Raw genomic sequence first — 20,805 nt, forward strand, 5'->3', positions numbered from 1 at the left:
CCATGGGGCACAGCATATGGTAGCGGTGGCACCGTCCTGTAGAGCAGCGCTCCAATGACAACGAGGAGAAGACGAGCTCATCACAACAACTAAAGGCACTTCTAATCTGTCTCACTCACGGTCGTGTAGCCCTCTAATCAGAAGCACCGCCATCACCTCTAGTTTAATTCTTGGGATTTTCTACGTGCCAAGAAATGTGCAAAGTACAGTACAGTTGATTCGTCCTGACCGAAATCCAAGTGATGTCTTGATTTGAAACTCTTCAGGTCGAGTTGGGTTTCACTTGTGAATGGGTCTGTTTGGAAACGTGTTGCTACCTGAACTTTGTGATTTGACTGAAATGATAGTCTGCTGAAAAGCACTGCTGGAAGCTCTTCAGATGAAACAAAGGTCTGATATGAACGTAGAATTGACGAGAAGAGTCAGTGATTATTATATTTTGGAAGAAAACTTCAATTTCTATCCCTCCTCAACAAAAATAAATTTAAAAATGCCAAATGTGCAACGGTGCACCTTCTTCTCTAAAACCTTCTATTGCCAATGACTTTTCACTCGTCTATATCTCTCTACAAAAATACTTCTTTTTGGCAATCTGCATGAACTATGTGAAAGAAACTTGAGAGATCATTCATGTTCATTCACTCTCAAGAAATCAGCGACAGAAATCAAACTCAACAGGCGCATCATGTGACGCCTCGTCTGTTTCATCGACCGTGCAAGAGAAAGTGAAAAACCCTGCCTGTGGACAAACGCGCTGTGCTTTTAAAGTGACAAAGAACAAAGATGGTACAATCTCTACCTCAAGCCAAATGAACATGAGGGAAACAGGGAGGAATTCACTGCCACAGCACAGAACAGAGGGAGGGAACTGATGGGAGAATCTGAAGCGTATTATCCACATACGAACATGTTGTGCACAGTACCGTACTACTGCACATCGTACTGTATATGCACTGCAAAGAGTACAATTATCAAGCACTGGTGCCAAGTGAAGAAACGCAAAACAACCCAAATGAAGGACTCCATGCATACTGTACTCAATAATCTCTCAGACCACAGAGGCCATGCTGTATGGCAAAAGGACTGGTTCTGTTTTTTTTTTTTCTTTTCTTTCTTGCTACATGAAAGGACATCCTTCATTTGGCTCACATTAGGTGGATACTTTGCATCCTCAAACAGAATCTAAGAGCATAGCAAATATTCTGAAAACATAAACACAGCCATGAAACTGTATAAAGTCACATACACTGACTGCATGTGTGTCTGAAATATACTGTACATGTATTATATTACTGCTTTTTTTTTTGTACATCAATGTTCTACAGCTCCGTGAGTCAAGCTTGTGATGAAATGAACAGTCGAGCGCAAGGGTGGGAAGCAGGAGTAAATCTGCATCAAAAAACAAACAATAAACATCTGCAAGGACACTGTACCGCTAAAACAGTCTAATCTAAGTAGAGACAAGGCAAATACAGTACCAAAGATACAATAATTACACAGATTGATGCTCTGCAAGTGTCTTAAGCATACAGAAGCAAGACACATAAGAGGAGCACTAACAGTTATGCCTTAAGTCAATGGCTACAGGTGCTACAGTATTGAAGAGGATGAAAAAAGAAGGAAGAAATCTGAAACAAAGAGATGCAGGAGTCTTTCCACAATTTCCATTTAGGAAACCTGAATCATGTGGATTTGCATTTATCAATGTACCTCTTCATCTAGCGTATTGTGATTAAGAAGTCGCTCTATATTCACAATATACTAAATACGTACCATGCATTTCTATCCTGTTATACAGCATTTACTGTATGTTGTACCTCGTCAGCATAGAAGGAGGCCCACTGAGAGAGAGAGAGCGAGCGAGCGAGCGACAAGCCAAAGCAGCTGGAAATAAAGATCATATCATAAAAAATATACCTATATGTGTGTGTCTTTTAAAGCTTTAGCTTCGTCTACGTCGACAGCCGCTCATGATCCCCTTCCTCCTTCCAACCTCGACGTGCCCCCTTGTTCTAGTGACACAGGCTTGTGGTCATTCAAAGCTATTACTATGGCACTTAAGCAAGCTTTAAATTCGATCAATCTTTTTGAAAGCATGAAAAAACATCAACCCCAGCCGTTTCTCTCCCCTCCCCTCCCCCACCCGGCTCCAGTGACTACACCCCCTGGTCCTCGGTTTCTCAGCCGCCTTCAGGTGTGAAGCGAGCAGCCTGCTTTAGCCAAGCCAGTCCTTTCAGCGGATGACAGCTCAGGCTTTTGTCGACAGAGAGTTCGCAGGCAGTCTGGGGATGACAGATCGGGCCTTTGTCTGTGGACAGTTATCACGTGTTCAAGGCAAAAAAATAATAATAATAAAAAAAACACAAGCGCCTCCTGTAAGTTTTCCCATCATCCCTCCATCTGGTTTCTCTCCTCTTCTCCACGATCTTGAAAAAACAATTTTTGTGTGCTTATTAGGTCTTCTTTTGACACATTTAGACATTGTTTTTTTTTTTCTCGGTCTCAAAAGTGTTTTCTTTGTGAATCTCTCGCACTTTTTTTCATAACTGACACTGTAGAGTCACGGCTGGCTAATGCGACTCTCTCCTCGAGCTAAAACTCTGTGCATCAGCCAGGCTAACTGTACAGTGCCTCGTTTATGCTAGCAGTGTGCTTATTGTGAAGCCATGCTGTTAGCAGGGAGTGCTCGTTGCTGGATTGGGGCCTATGTGGAAAATCAGCACCAGCCTCCAGCCAAAAACGGATGAATTTTAAATTGTGGCTGTTGAGTTTATTTTTTATCGCCCCTTAATCAACAGCAAGCATTGTTCAGAGGTTCATTTTTTCCCCAATGCACATGAGTGAAAATGTAGTTCCCCCACCCTGGTTGGCGTCCTACACTGCTGGTGGATAATTCATCTGGGGTGCTGGTTCTGGTTCTGAGAGCGGGCCAGGACTGGATAGGCGAGATTTACATTCAGCTGGTCGTTGTGTTGGACCAAGGAGACGTTTTTGTAGTGGAGCACCAGGTCTTTGAGGGACGAGTACAGATTGTAGGGCTCGGCGAATCCATAACCTGTGGCCGTCTTGTAGATGACGCAGTGCTTGGTGTCACCCTCCACACTAGAAAGAAGGACAGAGATCATTTTCACAGATGCTCTTGTCAATATATAAATCACTTGTACTTTACATTCACTTCAATTACTGATTTCCTACAGAATGAGCTAACTTCACCACTTAGCTGGCTTATGTGTTAGTGGAAACAGACATCATGGATTGACAGAGCAGGAAAAGCGCATGCGTAATCAGTGATGTTAAAAATCATTGAATTCTGCCGAGGTGAGCTAGTTCCAGGCTCCTGGCGTTGTGCTGAATGTCTGTAGAAAAACGGTGAATCTAGAAAAAAAACTCCCTGCTCTTAGTTTTATTCTGAGCTGATTTTTTGGCCACTGACATATAATGAGCTTTTATGGAGCAACATTAATATTTATTTGGAGCTGTCCAGTATTCAGCTTATAAATATATAAAGCTTTTCACTGTAAACAGCTGCCTGGTGTGGCTGACGCCATGAGAGCAGTAAGAGTGAACCAAAACAGTACAGCTCTGGACCAAACAGCTAAACAGTGAGCCATAAAGCTCTGTAGAGCTGAGGGGAGCTGCAGATTGAGGTCATGATTCTCTGTAGGTTCATCAGTGCGAGTGACTTTTGTGTGACTGTCATTTCATATATCGCCATTATAAAAATATTGATCCATCGAACCCTCCCAGCTCAATTAGATGGGCTCACGTACCCCTTCATCCTCCCCTTTTGACAGATATGCTTCATTGAGAAAATACAGGAGTTGTGTCAGTTAGGTGGCTGCATGTGAATCCATGAGGACCTTTAGGCTTGTTTTTCATTTAGACTTCTCTGCTTGCCTGAAAACTAGTTATACCTCACGCCCAAATCTGAACACTTTATGTGAAGGTGCCTCGTGTTGGTGAGAATCTGTGCAGCTGGCTTATCTGGCTTAAAAGGTTACTGCTAATGTACATTATATATGATAGATCATTCAGAAATATCCTGCTATCAAACTAACATTGTCTACATTTGGTCAGTTATCTAAGTGGACCAAGAAATACATCATCATACTGAGGCACAGAAAACCAGAACTTCTCCAAAGGAGCACAAACTGAACTTACACTACAGAACAGGCGTAGGAGCCCTTCTGTGATTGGCTCTCACGGATGAGGAAGGTCCCGTCACATTTGCCTCGCAGCATTTCCTCGGCCTGGGTGCGTTTGATGTCACCCACATACCAGGTACACTCATCGTGGTGGGGTGAGCCCTCGTCCTCTTCGACTGAGTAGGAGCTGGAGAAGCAGAAGTGAAGCAGCAGACACTTGATCACATGACATATCATGAACACTGAGGCAGAGACACTACAGCACAGTCATCACAGCACAAGCTGCAGAGCCGTTACTCAAACACTCACTCATCAGCATCATTCTTTATGCCCAGCCACTCATTGATCTTCTTCTGCCTCGTCCCCTTCTGTGTCAGCCATCTGCAAAGCCAGAACATTAAAGATTTAATGCTGACAATTTACCAATATATAATCTGGAAGTATTCTCTACAGTGAAGTCAAAGCCCAGAGAAAAATCACTCGATCGATTCTCCTTACATCAGGTACTGGTCTCTGATTTTGCGGAGCTGCATGAGATCTGGCTTGAGGCTGTTCATCTTCTTGTCGATCTCTCTGTTGTCAGAGACCTGTTGTCTCAGGTCCTGCTCCAGCTTACGCTTGCTGTCGTGGATCTCCTTCACGCGAGACTTCAAACGCTCTGAGTTGCTCTGGATCCTGATTTGAGAGAATGACAGAATTACATCTACGAATGTGTTCTTTTGTAAAGTCAATGCTTTGACCTCCTGCCACGGACAGAAACTTACTTCTGAATCTCTTTCTCATTGCCCTCCCGTTGGAATCGCTCTAAAGACTCTCTGCTGTAGCGCTCCTGAGTCTCAAACTGCTCCTCAAAGATCTTGATGGTCTCGTTGAAGGCCTCGATGGCTGTGCGCTTCATCTGCAGCTCCTGTGGGACAGAGGGATGGACTATGACTGAGCACTTGATGTTTTCATTTGTCCTCAGCTGCTGATATGACACACATCTGATCTTCTACATGTTCATGTTAAAACACTCTGCTTTTGTGTAATATTAAAGCTAACAGAGGTGGATGCATAATGTCGTACTCATAGTAGTACAGTGGTGTAGTACTAATATTTGGATGACCTGAATTTCTTTCACATTGCATATATACACAACACTTTACCCCACTTTATGTAAATAATACATATAAATGCACATATGCTTTAAATTCACAACTTTATTATTCACCGCATTTCCATATTCATCCATACAAAGTATAAATAATTACACTATGTGACAAGATCTGTGTGTGTGTGTGTGTGTGTGTGTGTGTGTGTGTGTTGAACTCATACCTGTGAGGTGCGTGTGTACTCCTCGTACAGAGAGTCATACTCGCGGCTCTTCTCCTGGTACTGCTCGTGATACACCTTCAACTGCTCTCCCACCTCCTCTATGCTGTTCTCCTTCACCAACTGAGCCGAGCAAAATGCAGTCGAGAGCAAAAATCACAACTTTGATGGAGAGGCGGAGGCTTGTGGGAGGATTTTGCTTGTAATCAAATGTGATGGTGATACAAAGTCTGTGAAGTGAATTTGAACACATCACAAACTACAACATATCCGCAGCATCACCAACCTGCTGGTATTTGGAGACCGGGTACAGAAGCTTGGTGTCCAGCTTGGCGTTGTACTGGGCCAGGGACTCGTGGCGGTAGTGGTTGATGAGCTCCACTACAGACAGGAAGGTAAGAGGCTCTGAGAAGCCGTACCTCCCGTCTCTGTGGTAAATCTTTATAAGCTTGTTATTCCCTCCTTTCCTGCAGGGGGAGACAAATGGGAGAAAAAGGACATGAGAGGAGGCATGGCTATCCGTGCTGATCATCTGTTCACGTCTAGAAAGGGTCTGGTTTGTTTAACTTGAACCATGTTTTTTGGTTTTTCTTATCGAACTGATTCAAATGTGGTTCACACTGGTGTGGCAGAGTGTGTGTCAGCACTCCAGATGTTCAGACAAACCTGACAAACAAGACAAACCTTAAAGCAAAAGTGTTGCTTTACCTGAGAGTGAGAGTGTACTCGCCCTCCAGTTTACTGGAGGCATCTCGGACCAGAAAGGTGCCATCTGGAGTGTCTCGAAGCTTCTCATTCACCTCCTCTCTGCGAATACGATGACATGACAATTTAACATAATAATAACATCATTGCCATGATCACAGGTAAAATAAGAAACACTGGTTTCTGTATGGTGGACCGGTAATCCTAACAATTAATATCCAATAATAAATGAAAAAGTTAGCGTTACCACTAAATAAATCTGTAACAATCTATTTTCATAATCTACCTGGAGATTTCTCCCCAGTACCACTCAGCATCGGTCAGCAGGCCGCTTGTGTCTGTCATGGCTGATGGGGCCATTTTTGTCTTGACTGGCTTTGCTGGAAGACCTGAAAACAGACACACAGATAAACTCACAAAGATCACCAATAAAAGCATTTTATAGTCATGGCATGTATCCCAACAGTCACTTCACACATCCCTGCAAACGGCCAGAAAAGCATCTACAAGTGGAAGAAATTTTTTGGAAGTATGACAGAAATACTTAAATCCACTGTAATCAACATTTTACTCCATATGAAAATGTCTTTATGCTGCACTATAACATAAACAAGGGTCTACACATACCTGGAGGAGTGAGGTCTTGCTCTGTGGTTCTCTCTATCAGCAGCCTCTCCACCACAAGGCCAGGAAACTCCTCATCTAATGACAACCTGCAAATCAACCAATCAATGGACAGTTTAACATTACACAGCAGAGACTGCTACTCCAACATATCTGATCAATTCTAACTCTAAATTTGCTAATTTCCTTTAGCAACTTCACAGAAAAAATCCAAGATCTCCACTTGCCAAGGGTTTGAGCTGTCAGCCCGTATCAGCAACGGTCCGAAGATCTGTCCCAGCGTGTGCGTGTCCAGGCCATTGCTGGCCTGCGCCTGGGTGACCTTGGCCAGGTGTGTGAGGAGGTACTGCAGGGTGAGACGGTTATGGAGAGGGACGGTGGTGGAGCTCTCGAGGACCAGGCTTACCTCTCTGTCATAGCTTCCAGCAACTGCACCATCTGGAAAAGGTGTTCGAATAACCATGAGGAGGATGCACACATAAAACTACTGTAACATCAGGTTTTTCCACATGAAGAGAATCAAACACAAGAACATTATGCTGAATTAGGTATTTGAACATATTGTTTAACCAGCATCTCAAAGTCTAATTCATACTTGCACAGAGAAATGGGGTCACTGCGTGGTTCAGCTATATACCTGAAAGTAAACCACGGTGGCCTTTGTGCAGACGAGAATCAGCTGGAGCATTTCTAGCATACCTCAGTGAGCTCATCTTCTCCTGACACTTGACTCTGTTTTCTCAATGCAGACATGTGACTGACCTCGATCAGCTGCATATAAGGCTCAGTTTGGTCCTCATGCAATTGTTTGCTTAAATTACAGTTACTGAAGTAGTGAAAGCTGCCTTTCTATTCACTGAAACAACATCAGCAGCACGCAGCTCATTTTATGGGCTTGAGTGACGCTACTGCTCAGCACAAACTCTGCTTTTTGTCTGCGCTGCACAGAATCCCCATCTTAACGACTCATTTTTCTACGACTAAGTCCAAAAATGTTTTCTTAGAAGACTGAAAAACACAATGTTTCAAGCTCAATTCAAGAATTTTTTTATAATGAAGTGTCAATTTCTCAATTCTGGATCTAGAACAGTCACGAGCCCAAAGAGATTTACAACGATGTAACTTTAGTCTGTCTTTTAGAGGCCCATACTGGTGGCTTAGCATGTTTGAGATCATTGACAACAAACTGTGTGTTTCCCCTTGCTGTGGACCATTTTCCAAAGCGTACCATGGGTTTGTAGATTGATAAATGCATATTTTCCAAAAGTTCCAGGCGCCACTGGTTTCAGTTCATGCTAGAAATGTATGAACAGATACTTGCAGAGACTTGAATCTCTCTGAAGATGGATAATCCATCACAGAGAACTGAGAAATGTAGCTGCTTTTATGTTTGTTTGTTTTTTTTTTTGAAAAAAGTTATTGTTATGGTTGTTTCAAATAATACAGATCATCAGTTCAAGACTTTAAGGCAGCTGACAGAGAAACATTGGGCGCTCAAGCTTTCATCTAAAATTGAACGTGACGAATGTAACTTTTTAAAAGAATCAACAAAAAATGCAAAGGAGGAGAGATGGAAAAATGGTCACTGATGAATTCAAGCAGATTTCAGGTCTTAAGTAGATTTTTATACTATACCTGCATCAACTTAAAACCCCTCAGCTGCAAGTTAATGTAAAAAAAAAAATGGCGTGCTTTGGAAAATGTTGGCAGCAGTGTACAGAATCTATGACTGTATCAACTAAAACCTCTGCTAATGGTCCATTAACAATCCACTACAGCAGCAAGATACATAAAAGAGGACACTCTTTCCTAATTAGAAAAATGGATGTTTAGTCAATTTAAGAATCAAGTCGAAGCTCATGAGATCAGACCAACCTGCCGACTGCTGAAGGACCTGCTGCTGCAGTGCGACGGCCGTTTGAAGGTGAGGGTAGATACACGCGGGGATGACGGCTGACGGGAGGTCTCTCAGGTAGCGCAGCACACACTCAGACAGGGGACCCACATCTTGCTGACCCGTGTCGCTCTCTGGAGCCCAGAGGGAAAGACATCTAAGTTCTTTATTTGTCATATGCACAGTACTTACAGCGAAGCAGTTGTTGGCAATGAAATTCTTGTGCTCAGGCTCCTGCCAACACTGCTCATACAAACTGTACAAAAGAAAACCACGCAGATGAGAAAAGAGAATCTAAGTCAAAAACACTGCAGAAGAACAGTGCAGAAGTTAAAATACAGGAATAAAATAGAACACATAAAGAACAGAATAAAACAAAAACATACAAAAAACGTATACTGCAGCAGGCTGATGTCCTGTAGTGATGACCAGTTAATATATACTGTGATGTTTAATAGCTTGTACACAGTAATAAAACAAATATATATATAAACTGCAATGAGTGCAGGCAGGAACAGGCAGTATAAATACATGTACTGTATATACATACACACATATATTTAGGGACAACAAGAGGGACAAATCCACCAAACTCCATCAATCATCCACAAAAAAACCTGAGTCTGAACTCTTAATACTGTTGACTTTGTGGGCTAAATTCTTGCTAAATTTATATGAGGCAGCAATTTCTGTAATATAAACAAACATTATCGACACAGGCCCTTCAGATTTATTGTACAAATGAATAAAAAACTGTGACTGAGAAACATACTGAGCAGGAAATCTTCCAGCATTTCCTCAAACCTAGTTTGGTCTTTCTGTCCTAGCACTAATGTAATGTGAAATATTACACACACTATGCAAAAAACAACACAATGAAGATTAAAAGATGTTTATCTCAGACTGAGACTAACTCACCAGAGACCAGGCTGGATACTGGGCTGTCTGAACCTGAGGAATCAGCTGTCCTGTACAGGGTCGTGCAGTCCAGACCTGAGAAAGACAAAAAGAGCAGCTGAGTAAAGGTTCACACAACTGACAGAAAATCTGGTCAAATAACAAAAATCAGAGCACAGCTAAGCAGAGCAGAGCAGAGCAGAGCAGAGCAGAGCAGAGCAGAGCAGAAGAGAGATGGGGAATTTAAAATAGAAATCATACGTTCCACCAACAGAAAACAAATATTCTTAAAATGAAATGCACATGTGAGTCCTACGCTGCAACCAGAAGCTCATTCTGATGTCAGAGATGACGCTACAGCTGCCTGACCCGGACGAGATAATCTACAGCAATGTAAAAGACACTTGACAGAGATGCTTAATGACCAGCTGGACAACATTAGTTTGAGAAAACAACAACTTAAACGTGACAAAGCATGTGGCCAAATCATTTCTTTTCCATATACTGAGATAAAGTTCAGCTGCGTGTTGCTTTCAGGTGATCAAAGAGAAGAGTTGCTGTTTCAAATGTTGTTTTTTGTACAAGAAATATTCAAAAGAGCAGCCTCAACACATGTTCCAGTGTCAGTGTGTCATTTTTGTTTGCTTGATTCATTTAGTGGCTCTGCCGCCAGACGCAGACACAGAAAACTGAAACTTGAAACTGGAAGTGCAGATAATGAAATCATTTCAAGCCATCTGTTCTGGCGCTATAGCTTAACTGTGTAACCTGCACATTGAATGATGAGGGAGTTTTTTTATGTCATGTTTCAGTGCATCAACATACCAGACTTCACACACATCCTGTGAAAATATCCCTGAATATTTGAACTCAACATTTCTCCTTTGGGTCTCAGGCTTAAAAAACATGTAGGACCAGCAGGTCTGGACAGCTTGAGAGCAGCCAGTCTCTCAGAGAGTTGTGAAAACCACACCGTGCAGTCAGAGTGTGTGTGCATCCACCACTGGGAAGTAATTCAATATTACTGCTCCATTGTCTTATTTACATTCAGAGACAGACCTTCTGTCGCCCTTCTCGCAGATATCAGGTCCACGGCCGAGCACGAGAAGAATCTCAGACAGCATGAGAGGACGCACATCCGAACTGTTCCAGATCTACGCTCTGTAACTGGTCTAAGATTCAGTTTCTTCTTTTGTTTTTTGTTCACAGTGGGCAAGTGACAAATTTAACACAGTTCAAAAAATTGCTGTGCACATGAAAAAGCTCCTGTTTTTCCTGTGCTTTTGTACAGTGCAGATTTGCCCCACAACGCATTGCACCAAGGAATAGAGAAGAGACTCACAACCGCAAAAAATAATAGAAATTGGTGGTGAGAATTAAAAATATCAGAAATCAAGAATACAAATATTCTGTTTTTGGAAATCAATTTTGCTTTCTCTTTGAGAGGTTTAATTTTTTTCTCATTCTTCCCTGAGGAAACCTACTGTCTATAAAATGTTGCCTTATTGACTGCAAAATCAAATTGTGTGTGTGTGTGTGTGTGTGTGTGTGTGTGTAAAGCTGAAACGATTTGTAAATTAATCGATTAGTCAAGTGACTGAAAATTAATTAGTAACTGTTATGATAATGGATTAACCTTGTTTCAGTCATTTTAAAGGAAAAACTAGTTCTGCTCTTCCACTGTGATGTTTTGCTGTTTTTCTCTGTTTCACATCATTGTAAACTGAACATCTTTGGGGTTTAGATAAAACAAGTGAAATGAGGATGTTGAATTGGCGTCTGATAATTTTTTGACATATTGTACATTAAGGGATTAATCAAGAATTGGCAGATTAATGGAAAATGAAAGTAATTATTAGTTGCAGCCCTACATAGTGTGTGTGTGCGCGTGTGTGTGTGTGTGTGTGTGTGTGTTTGAGAGACAGACAGAGAGAAAATACAAACAGGAAGACAGGAAAAAAGGAGGCAGAGCTGTGAATGTGAGCCCCACTGAGCACTATTTGTTAATAACATAGTGTGAATCAAACCCACTGTGCAGGACTCTCAGAGCAGCCAATGAGAGCACTTCTGACTTAAACCACATTAAACCCCAAAGTAGAAAATCCATATGAAGTCACTGACCAGCGGAGGAGGAACTGTGAGTGTGCATGAACTTTTGTGTGCACTTCTTCATCTGTGTGACTGCCATCTGGAAACTCGTGTCTATATGTCTACACTTGTGCAAACGCTGGCATGAGCGCAAGAGGCAGATGGCGGGAGGGAGACAGTCGCACGTAGATGGAAAGACGAGGAGGTGAGACAGACAACGGGCGAATACGCTGGCAGGTTGACATGGATATACCTCTTTTCTCTATGGCTTGGATCAGGCTGACGAGGGCCGGGGGAGCCGTCTCTGGCGGTGTGAACTGCTCGCTCAGGTCCGGCACAGAAACAGCTGAAATAACAACACAAATCACTGTTACACTTCTGGCACAAAGCCTCTGAAAGGCCACGGGGGTGCTGCAGCACTGACAAGGGCACAGTTAACGAGGAGCAGTTGGAGATATAGAGCGTGCATAATGTTGCGTGTATAATATAAGATCCGTGAGGAACACAATAAAATATGATAAGGTGGATTTTAGTATCCGTTTCTCAAGAGGCACACCTGTTTTGAAAAGGCGCAGCAGCACTTAGTCGTCTGTGCTGCATTTGTTTAGAAAGTCCTCTGCTAAAAAACTGAAACGCAGAGAAATCCTGACACTTGAGATGCAAGTCACTGTGGTGAGCTTTGAGTCTGGAAGTTTATCTGATGAGATAAATGATAATAAAACCAGAACAATTTAGTAAACGCACAAAAGAATGAAAAGAGGCTTTATTCAGAGGAGCGAAAATAAAAAAAGGCCAGAAGAAAAAAAGAGTGCTGATGGTGAGCAAAAACTTTATCTACTTTACAACTCCCCACAGACTAAATCAAACATCTTTTCAGTCAGAGAGAAAGAGAAAAGGAGAAAGCAAGAGGGAAAAAAAGAGAGATCCCATTTCCCTCCCTCCCCTCCCTCTCTTTTTTCCCTTTTCTTTTCTCCCCTCTCGCTCTCTCTCCTCCCCTCCGCTCCGTCCTGCTCGGTGTTTCGCCTTAGCTCTTTGCGTGAGTGGAGCACAATAAAGGATTTAATCAAAACTCCTGAACAAGCAAAAGCCCTGTGGCAGTGTGCCAGGCCCGGCCCGGACAGGCGGGCGGGCGGGCAGCACCTCCTATTCGGCCCCAGAGCAGGGCTGCGAGCTGGGGGTTGAGGGGTGAGGGGTGGGGGTGACGGTGGGAGCAGGGAGGGCCTGGCCTGGCCGGGGCTTGGCAGTAGGCTCCTGTTCCTGGCACGGCTCGGCTAAACCGCTGCTGATTATTAATTTGGGGAGTTCAGACAAGAAACGCCGCGTCAGCACATTCCGTCACCCCCCCCCCCCCCCCGGTTCTTGTTCTCAGTCTCTCTGGATCTCTCTCGCCCTCGCTGCCTCTCTCTCCCTGTCCTTTGCTCTCTTGCATTCTTGCTCTCACTGGACTTTCTTTCTCGCTCCTTCTCTTTCTTTTTCTCCCTTTTGGTCTCTTTTACTAAAGTTTCAACTCGATCTTTCTCTTTTCTTTCCTTCTCCATGTCTCTGTCTCTGTCTCTGTCTCTGTCTCCATGCCTGCCAGTTAAACATGGAAACTTTGCCTGGCAGTGTCTCCGGCTCTCTAGCGAGCACACGGACAGACCTCTGCCTCCTCTTTATCCCTGTTGGCCATTTTGGCAGGCAGGTCCTTCCCCTCCCCCTACTCTCATCTCTCCAGTGTACAGGACAGTCTTTACATACATGTTAGCACGAAATTACAAACAAAAAGCAACATGAAAACATGTCACAGCCTTCCAAGACAGCTCATACAAGCTGTTCCTGAGCTCTCCTATTGGCACCATGGCACAGATTATCAGTGTTTTTCAAAAACCCTATGAGTGTCACAATAGAAAAACGACTTAGGGACAGATCGTGCTCTTGGTTAAAAGAGAGTAATGTTGGTGGCAAAAAATGGGGGGCAATGTCTCTTGTGTCTCCTGCTGTTCAACCCACAAGCAGCACAGCATTAGTGGCTGTGTTGGAGAGGGCATGAGATAGTGAAACTGAATCCAGAAAGTCCAGAGTGAGTAATGGATCCATGAATTTTTAAGGATTCTCAGACACCAAAATAATTGTAATATGATGGGACAGGATTCGACTTCTATGGCAACAATCATTTTATCCTCTGTCTAATATATATCCGCACCGTAATCTACTGAGAATGTGAGCTTCACATGATTGATCGGTGCAAAAGTGGTACAAGGTTTAACTTCTTGCCAGTCGACCGTGTACACTGATGTCTCACTGAAATGAATCAAGAGGCCGATGTCGGTCTGAACACAGCGTCAGAGATTTTGGGCTGTACAACAATGTGATGCAACATCCACCATTGCTTGACAGACAAGAGTCATAATTCACGCTGTCACTTCAGGTCTGTGTCAGGTGAACACTTGACCCATCACTTTTCAAGTGAAACCACTGAACTGATATTTGCTTGTTTTTATCTTTCACAGATCACAATGTGCCTTCACGACTGTGGAAAACAGCAAACACTTTGGGCCATTTCATTCTCCATATGGCTCAATTCCATGCCTTCATTTAAGGTGTGTCAGAATAAGTAAACACCGCCTAAAGCCATCTTTCCACTCACCACTTTTGGTACAGTACCCTTGAAACCTAACCCGGACCTAAACCTTTGTTTTGTGCTTCCAATACAACGTTTCACAATGCAAACGTGATAATAACGTGTATCAAACTGAACTGAACTGAACCAGACTGCTTGGTGGAAACGAGCCTTAAGTATGACTGGATTGTCATAAATACAGCTGAAGCAAAATGCAAATGCTGCTGCTTCAGAAAGCAGCATGTATTAATTATTCAGTACGAGAGAGCACACACCAATCCCCTCAGAACTCATACAGATGTGTTTAGGCAGGTTGCAGGCAGTGAGACAGGGAAATCAAATAAAACAGGGAAATAAGTACAAATATAGGCAATAAAACCACAGAATGAATGCACTCTAATAGTTTGGGAGGGGTGTAGGAAAGAAAAAGGGACTGCCATATTTTCCCCAAGAGGAAGTAACTTTCTCACTCCCACATGCAAACAAACACAAACACTTTATTTCTCAGTTTATTTCCCTTCATCCAAAAAGAAAAAAAAATTAAACTTTGACTTTCGTGCAAAGGAGTCTTTTTTTTCTCTCCTGAAAAAGCTGCTGTAGCCCCGGAGCCTTGTTGGGGTTTTGGAAAGGCATGGAGAAGAGAGAGATGAAGAAACAGCGACTCGTTAGTCAATTAGGACCACCTCCTTGGCAGACTGCACTCTGGGAGACAGACATATGACTTGACATGTCCTGAGATGCAGCCAATGGGAGAGATAAAGAGAAAAAAAGCATGACAGAGAGTGTAGTTTGGCACTCTCGCACTTTAACACGTAAGTCCTGGTGCATTTGAGGCCTTGTACGTCTAGTTCATGCATGCATTCACTGTAAGAGATTTTACAGACAAGACCTCATGACCGTGTTTGCAGAGGAGCTTTGATAAAGTCATTACAGCAAGTAAATCGTGGACAAACCAAGTTGTTCAACACCATGTTTGCTGGTGAAAAACCTACCAAATCATGTGTGATGTGTGTTATCTACACATGAAGCTGAGCTGTGAAGGCCGGACAAATGTTACAGATGGTGTCTTTGTGAGTTTGCGGTGACTTGCTTGCTGAGTTCAAGGCAAGCAGCAGACAAGCAAAAGTAGGCTGAATGAAGCAAAGCTATGCAAAACAAAATATTCACTCTGTATCTCTGCATCAGTGTGCTTATGTAATATGTAGCTGGCTCTGCTGCATTCTCCCTCTCAGGGCTGAAGTGCAGAGATACAGCATGAATTCATTCACAGGATTTCACTGCTCAAACTAAACCTTTAATTCCAGCTCTCTGGATCTGCGCTGAATAAAGACTTAATGGACTGAAATTATGTACAAGGTGTGAAATTAAACAGCCATTACTGCTACAAGAAATTATCATTTGTTATGTGGTGAAAACTTTGGATTTCACTCTTTTGTTGGACAAATCACTGCCTAATTCACATTTCAAGCTACTGATGATAAAGATGAAGGCCAGACAGGCACAGCTACTAGTTACCACAGAAAATAATATTTTACTGTACCATGACCGCAGTGACCATGATGAAGGCAACGAAATACTAATCAGAGATGATTATATGAAACAATAATGTTTTCACATATCTCAGAAAACCTAATTCAGTGGTTTTGTGGTGGCATGGTTGAGACATTCATTGATGCTTAAAAAAAAAAAAACTAAAGAAAATAATCTGAACTACAGGCCCGTTACTAGATTTTTCCAAAGCTGTCCTCCAGATGAACTAATGTGAGGCTAAACTGAAACACCTTCATCCACAATTGAGGTTTGCGAAAACATTTTCAAACCATGCCGCCTACTCCGAGCATGTGTTTCTTATGTGCAGTGGTGACAAGGCCAGTTGGCGCCTGGCTCACGGAGGGTGTGTAATAGTATGTACGCTGCTGGTCAGGTTTCACTGCTACATGTCTTCACTGCATCACAACCACGCAGACAGGCGATGCATCATGACCAGGCACACCATCCATTCCTCTGTCACAACATGCTTCAAAGCTGCACATGCACAAGCGACCTGTCAGACACATGTGATCTCCACAGGACGCTGGATCGGGCGTTACAGGCCTACAGGTGCTACTGAGAGGAAATATGAAAGCAGAGATGTGTTACAAAACCTGTGATAACAGGCCGTCTGAGACGTGTTTCATGCAACGTGAATGGGGAGACGTTACACAAAAAATGTAACACCAGGCTCAGAATAACGTGGAGAAAAAAACTTTTAGTGAAGCATCAGCTGACATGGTGAGATTTGAGGAAAATGACATCTCAGTGCTCAGTCAGTTGACGACAGCGTGTCTAAGGGGTCTGTCGCTTCACCGGCCCATGTATACAACTGTGAGGTCATTTCTTGAATGTATACTGTGTGTTTGTGCATTGCCATTTCATTTTGCTTGCTTTTTGATTGCCTGTAAACCAGCAGTGGGCATTTCATCAATGTGTCGCCCTTCCAGCTATTTCAACTGTCCGGCAGAGTCCAGCGTGCTAATCTGCTGGTGTTGGTGCCGTTCCCTCTGCCATCTGCATACAGTGAATGTGGTGGTTGTGTACTCGAAGTGTATTAATGCAGTGCTGTCTATGACAGCAAGTCTTTCCATGTACCTGAATGGAAAACAGCTGTGCTCATGGTAATGCTTGGAGGTCACACACTGTGTTGCATATTTGTAAATGTTTTATCTACAACTGATCGTTGTGTATGTGTGTATGACTCTTTACAGTCTATAACTTTCGAAAACTGGAGATCCAACCTTCACGTCCACTTCACGCAGCAATCTCTTTGTCTTTTGTCACAACAAGCGCACCAACATTCATGCCTTTTCTTTATAACTTTCCTGTGTTGCTCCTCTCTGACTCCTCTCTTTTTTTCACCCAAACTTTGAGTGTACAAACAATTCGTCAACCATTCTTACAAACTAGTTTGTTTCGAGTGCAGCCCTGCACTTAAACACAGCACATTAATAGTTTCAGGTCACTGAAACAGAGTTGGAGAAGAACAGAACAGACCATACTGTTGTAGTTTAATGTGGTTCTAATCTATTTAGTCAAGTCTGAACGCTTTCATGGTTTAATTCTGTGGAGGCAAACAGGAATCATGATTGTATTTCCCTCCTGCCCGCAGTAAGAAACCGTACAAACTGTACTTTACTCTGCTTCCGGTTTGCTTAAGCTGTTAATCTTTTAGTAAGACAACTTCACGCCCAAATGAGCTCTCAGTTACTGCCCTGAAAATGCTCCAGAAAGAGACATTTTCTAAAGCTCTGCAAACGGTAACATGCTAACTTTCCTAAACTCCTGGAGAATAATACAACAGTCAGAAGAGAAACCAAATACAGCTGGTTCCTATATTTGCAGTTGGATAGGGTGGCCTGGGCTTAAAATGTAGCCTTCGTCTCCCTCCCTTTCCAGCCTCTCCATATCTTTCCCATTCACTTTCTCTACTGTCTCCCCCTCTGCCACCCCCACCACGCGTTCTTTGAAAGTGTTTTCCTGGTAAGGCGCAGGGAGCGGGGAGTGAGTGGAGGCCTCTCCTTTCTGAGAACTGGCCTCTCTAACATGGTTTATAGCTGCCCAGAGACAGTATCAGACGTGTATGTGAATCAGGGAGAGAGGCTGCAAAAAAGGAGGGAGGAGGAGAGGGGGTGGGGGGAGGAGGGAGAGGAGGGAGGAAAGGAGTATGAAGGGAGGAGTCTGCAAAAATGCCAAGCCATGGTTCACTTCAGCAGGCAGTTAAAGTGAGGCCAGGGAGAGGAGACAGAGAAAGGAGGGAAAGAGAAAAAAACTCACTCCGGGTTTGTAGAATTATTTCTGCAGCAAGTTGAGAAACGTTTTGCCTCCATATCCGAGGCACGAAACTGATTCTTACTCCCAACTGGTCTCGAAAAGTACTTGCATCTATTGCACACACGTGCACCACAAAGCTGGAGAAGTGAGGAGTGTTACCAGCCAAAATCCATGCAAACAAACAGTCTTTGAATGTGGAAATGCTGTTGTTGCATGCACGGCCAGCTTGACGGCTGAAACGACGCCACGAGAAAACTGAAAAACTGTTTTAACACAAAGTGACGTGCATTTCATTTTCTGTGCACGCGACAACGAAATGCACGAACAAAAAGGTGTGCTGCGTCAGTAGAACAGCAGCGTTTCTAAAGCCGTCCATCTTGTACAAATACTCACACTAATGTGACGTCATCGTCCAACCCAGAATCCTTTTTACCAAGTCATTTCAGAAGGAAGAAAAGCTGAGCCATCTGCATCCTTTGGCCAACAAGAAATCTGCTTTTTGCATTGTCCCTGCTGCTGCTCAAACACATTTGGACATCACGTAGCTGGGTTGTTGTTGTCGACATTCTGCAGTAACCTGATTTCTTAAATGCAAATGAGAGACCTGGTTTCCTTAATCAGGGTAAGGGATTAAGAAAAGCCCTGTTAACAGTAAGATTTCTGCTAAAGAAACCTGATTTTTTGCCAATGCATACACTTAACTGGGTTTCTAATGAGAGTTTTACATGTGTGCATTTGCATGACAAAGACTTGAGACTGAGAAAGCATTGCTGGAGCAGCAGTGTGGACTGAAGACAGTAAGAGTTTATTATTTAAACTGATTAAATCCAAGTTACTGACAGTTTTCAGACTAAAACTGAATGTAAAAGAAATAAGTCTTAGTAAGTAATTTTGCACACGAGACCAGTAAGACAAACACAAAGCAGGCCCTCGCAGTGCACTCGTCAGTCATAACGGTTTGACCAGGAACAAACAACAAAGAGAAAAAAATCAGCGGTAAAATATTTCATCTCTCAAAGTCTGAAATTATGTTCAAAGTGATCAAGGGGAGAAATCTTATAACGGACCAGCTGCATGTTAACGTGGGTTTTATAGTGACCACGTCACTGTAGCGTCACTGCAGCACACATAAAGACTGTAACCAGTGACCTTCCTTATTTCTGCCAGTAACACGCGTTCTTGTGTGCTCATAAACTTTGTGTTACAAAGTGCAAAGTTTTCACTTTAAACTTTCTTACGACAGCAAACAAACTGATGAGAAATCTATGTGTCCTGAAACACGAGTTTAGATCAATCAATTTCAGCTAAACAGCCTGCAGTCAGTTTTCCTAAAGTTTGAGCTGCGTGTAAAGATGGACGCTGGATTAAACCTGTAACTTGGTCAACCTTCCTACCAACCAGGCCACAGTGCTGCCCCCCGATGCCAAATGTTACAATCCCTGAGAATAGTAAATGGGCCACACTAACAATAGCCCTATTCACATGACGTCCAAGGCCTCTGTGCCTTCAGGGAAGTGAAGATGATATTTGTAAAATTTGGGCTTGACCATTTCTAATCTACAATGCACATTTGGTGCTAAGCCAAGGTATCCTTCTGCCGTGCACCCCTGCCTCAGGGTTTCACTTGGTTTCTCTGGCCCTGTCGCTCCATATCACAGACACAAACGCCTGCTGCCCAACTGGTTTGTCTCACTGTCTGTCAAACCATGAGGATACTGTTGTCCTGCTCACCTGCCTCCGCTAGACAAAGTTCAGGCCTGTGCTTATCCACCAATACATTCCCTTCACTCTCAAGTTTGTATTCAATCATTGCCATGGAGGAATCTCATTAGATAAGAATTATAGAGAAATTTGCACTGCAGCTATGACTTCTTCTTAGGACTTACCAGAGAAAAGTACAGAGAAATGAATTCAAACTAACCAATCTGAATGAAGCCCAGTGTTGTATACAATGAATAGCCAATTGGCTCAACCAGAGGTAATTCAGAGTTCACAGCCTACATGCTCAGAGTGGTACTTATCCATCTGTCATTAAAAAGCACAGGGATATAACAGAAAATAGAGCTTTTGACGGAGGAGGAATGCAGGTTTTATATGCAGAATGATATTAAAACTTTTATTTATCTATTTTGGCCCTGTGCACCTTTTTCTCTGGCATCCCACACAAGGAAGCAATAAATTTACCATCTGAAGCCAAAAAGGAAGGGAATGCAAATGAGGAGAAAATGATGGAAATCTTGCGAGTGTGGAAGAACTCGGGTGACAAATCATAGTTTTTACTTGAAGTCGAGCTCGCTAAGATCGACCAGTCCATGCCAAGTGTATGTTTGAGTTGGATGCTGTTGCAGCTGAAGGCAGGCTCTTACCATTATGAATAAATATCATGCCTGCCTATTTTCTAAGTCACGGGAGTGCAGAGAGGTGTGAAAGAACAGAGGACTTATCTCAGAGACACTGTCTTTAAAAAAACACTTTGCACAAAACACAAACAGGCCTGTTGAAACAGCAGTGTTCCTCAAAATGACACTCAACAGGTTAAACATCTGAGTGACACAGTGAAAGAGAGGCAGGCATTTTTGTGCAGATAAGCCCAGATGCAGTTAGGACGCCACAGACACATGTTAATGCTGAATGTAAAGGGGACCACACAGACGGACAGAATAAATGACAGACCTGTACAGGAGAGTCCAGTAAGCAGATGGATTAGCCCTTTCTTATTCAGCAGAGAGTTTGGT

General features: G+C 43.0%; 2 protein-coding genes across 3 annotated transcripts in view; both read right to left on the minus strand.

Annotated features, from left to right (window-relative positions):
• ifi30a (IFI30 lysosomal thiol reductase a) overlaps window positions 1–20,805 on the minus strand; it is a 34,701-nt gene that overhangs the window by 10,487 nt on the left and 3,409 nt on the right. The window lies entirely within an intron of this gene.
• Window positions 1,110–20,805, minus strand: part of pik3r2 (phosphoinositide-3-kinase, regulatory subunit 2 (beta)) — a 28,572-nt gene continuing 8,876 nt past the window's right edge. For both annotated transcript variants that reach the window (XM_070975105.1, XM_070975103.1), the window contains exons 3-16: window positions 11,918–12,010; window positions 9,598–9,672; window positions 8,661–8,813; window positions 7,013–7,223; window positions 6,789–6,874; window positions 6,448–6,550; window positions 6,165–6,263; window positions 5,743–5,923; window positions 5,460–5,579; window positions 4,910–5,052; window positions 4,644–4,820; window positions 4,455–4,526; window positions 4,162–4,332; window positions 1,110–3,102 (exon numbers count right to left, since the gene is read on the minus strand). In XM_070975105.1, the coding sequence (XP_070831206.1) occupies window positions 2,895–3,102; window positions 4,162–4,332; window positions 4,455–4,526; window positions 4,644–4,820; window positions 4,910–5,052; window positions 5,460–5,579; window positions 5,743–5,923; window positions 6,165–6,263; window positions 6,448–6,550; window positions 6,789–6,874; window positions 7,013–7,223; window positions 8,661–8,813; window positions 9,598–9,672; window positions 11,918–12,010 (1,892 nt within the window). In that variant the 3' untranslated portion in view covers window positions 1,110–2,894. The remainder of the gene's footprint in view (window positions 3,103–4,161; window positions 4,333–4,454; window positions 4,527–4,643; window positions 4,821–4,909; window positions 5,053–5,459; window positions 5,580–5,742; window positions 5,924–6,164; window positions 6,264–6,447; window positions 6,551–6,788; window positions 6,875–7,012; window positions 7,224–8,660; window positions 8,814–9,597; window positions 9,673–11,917; window positions 12,011–20,805) is intronic.

This window comes from Chaetodon trifascialis, chromosome 11, assembly GCF_039877785.1.
Source record: "Chaetodon trifascialis isolate fChaTrf1 chromosome 11, fChaTrf1.hap1, whole genome shotgun sequence".
In the NCBI taxonomy this organism is placed as follows: Eukaryota; Metazoa; Chordata; class Actinopteri; order Chaetodontiformes; family Chaetodontidae; genus Chaetodon; species Chaetodon trifascialis.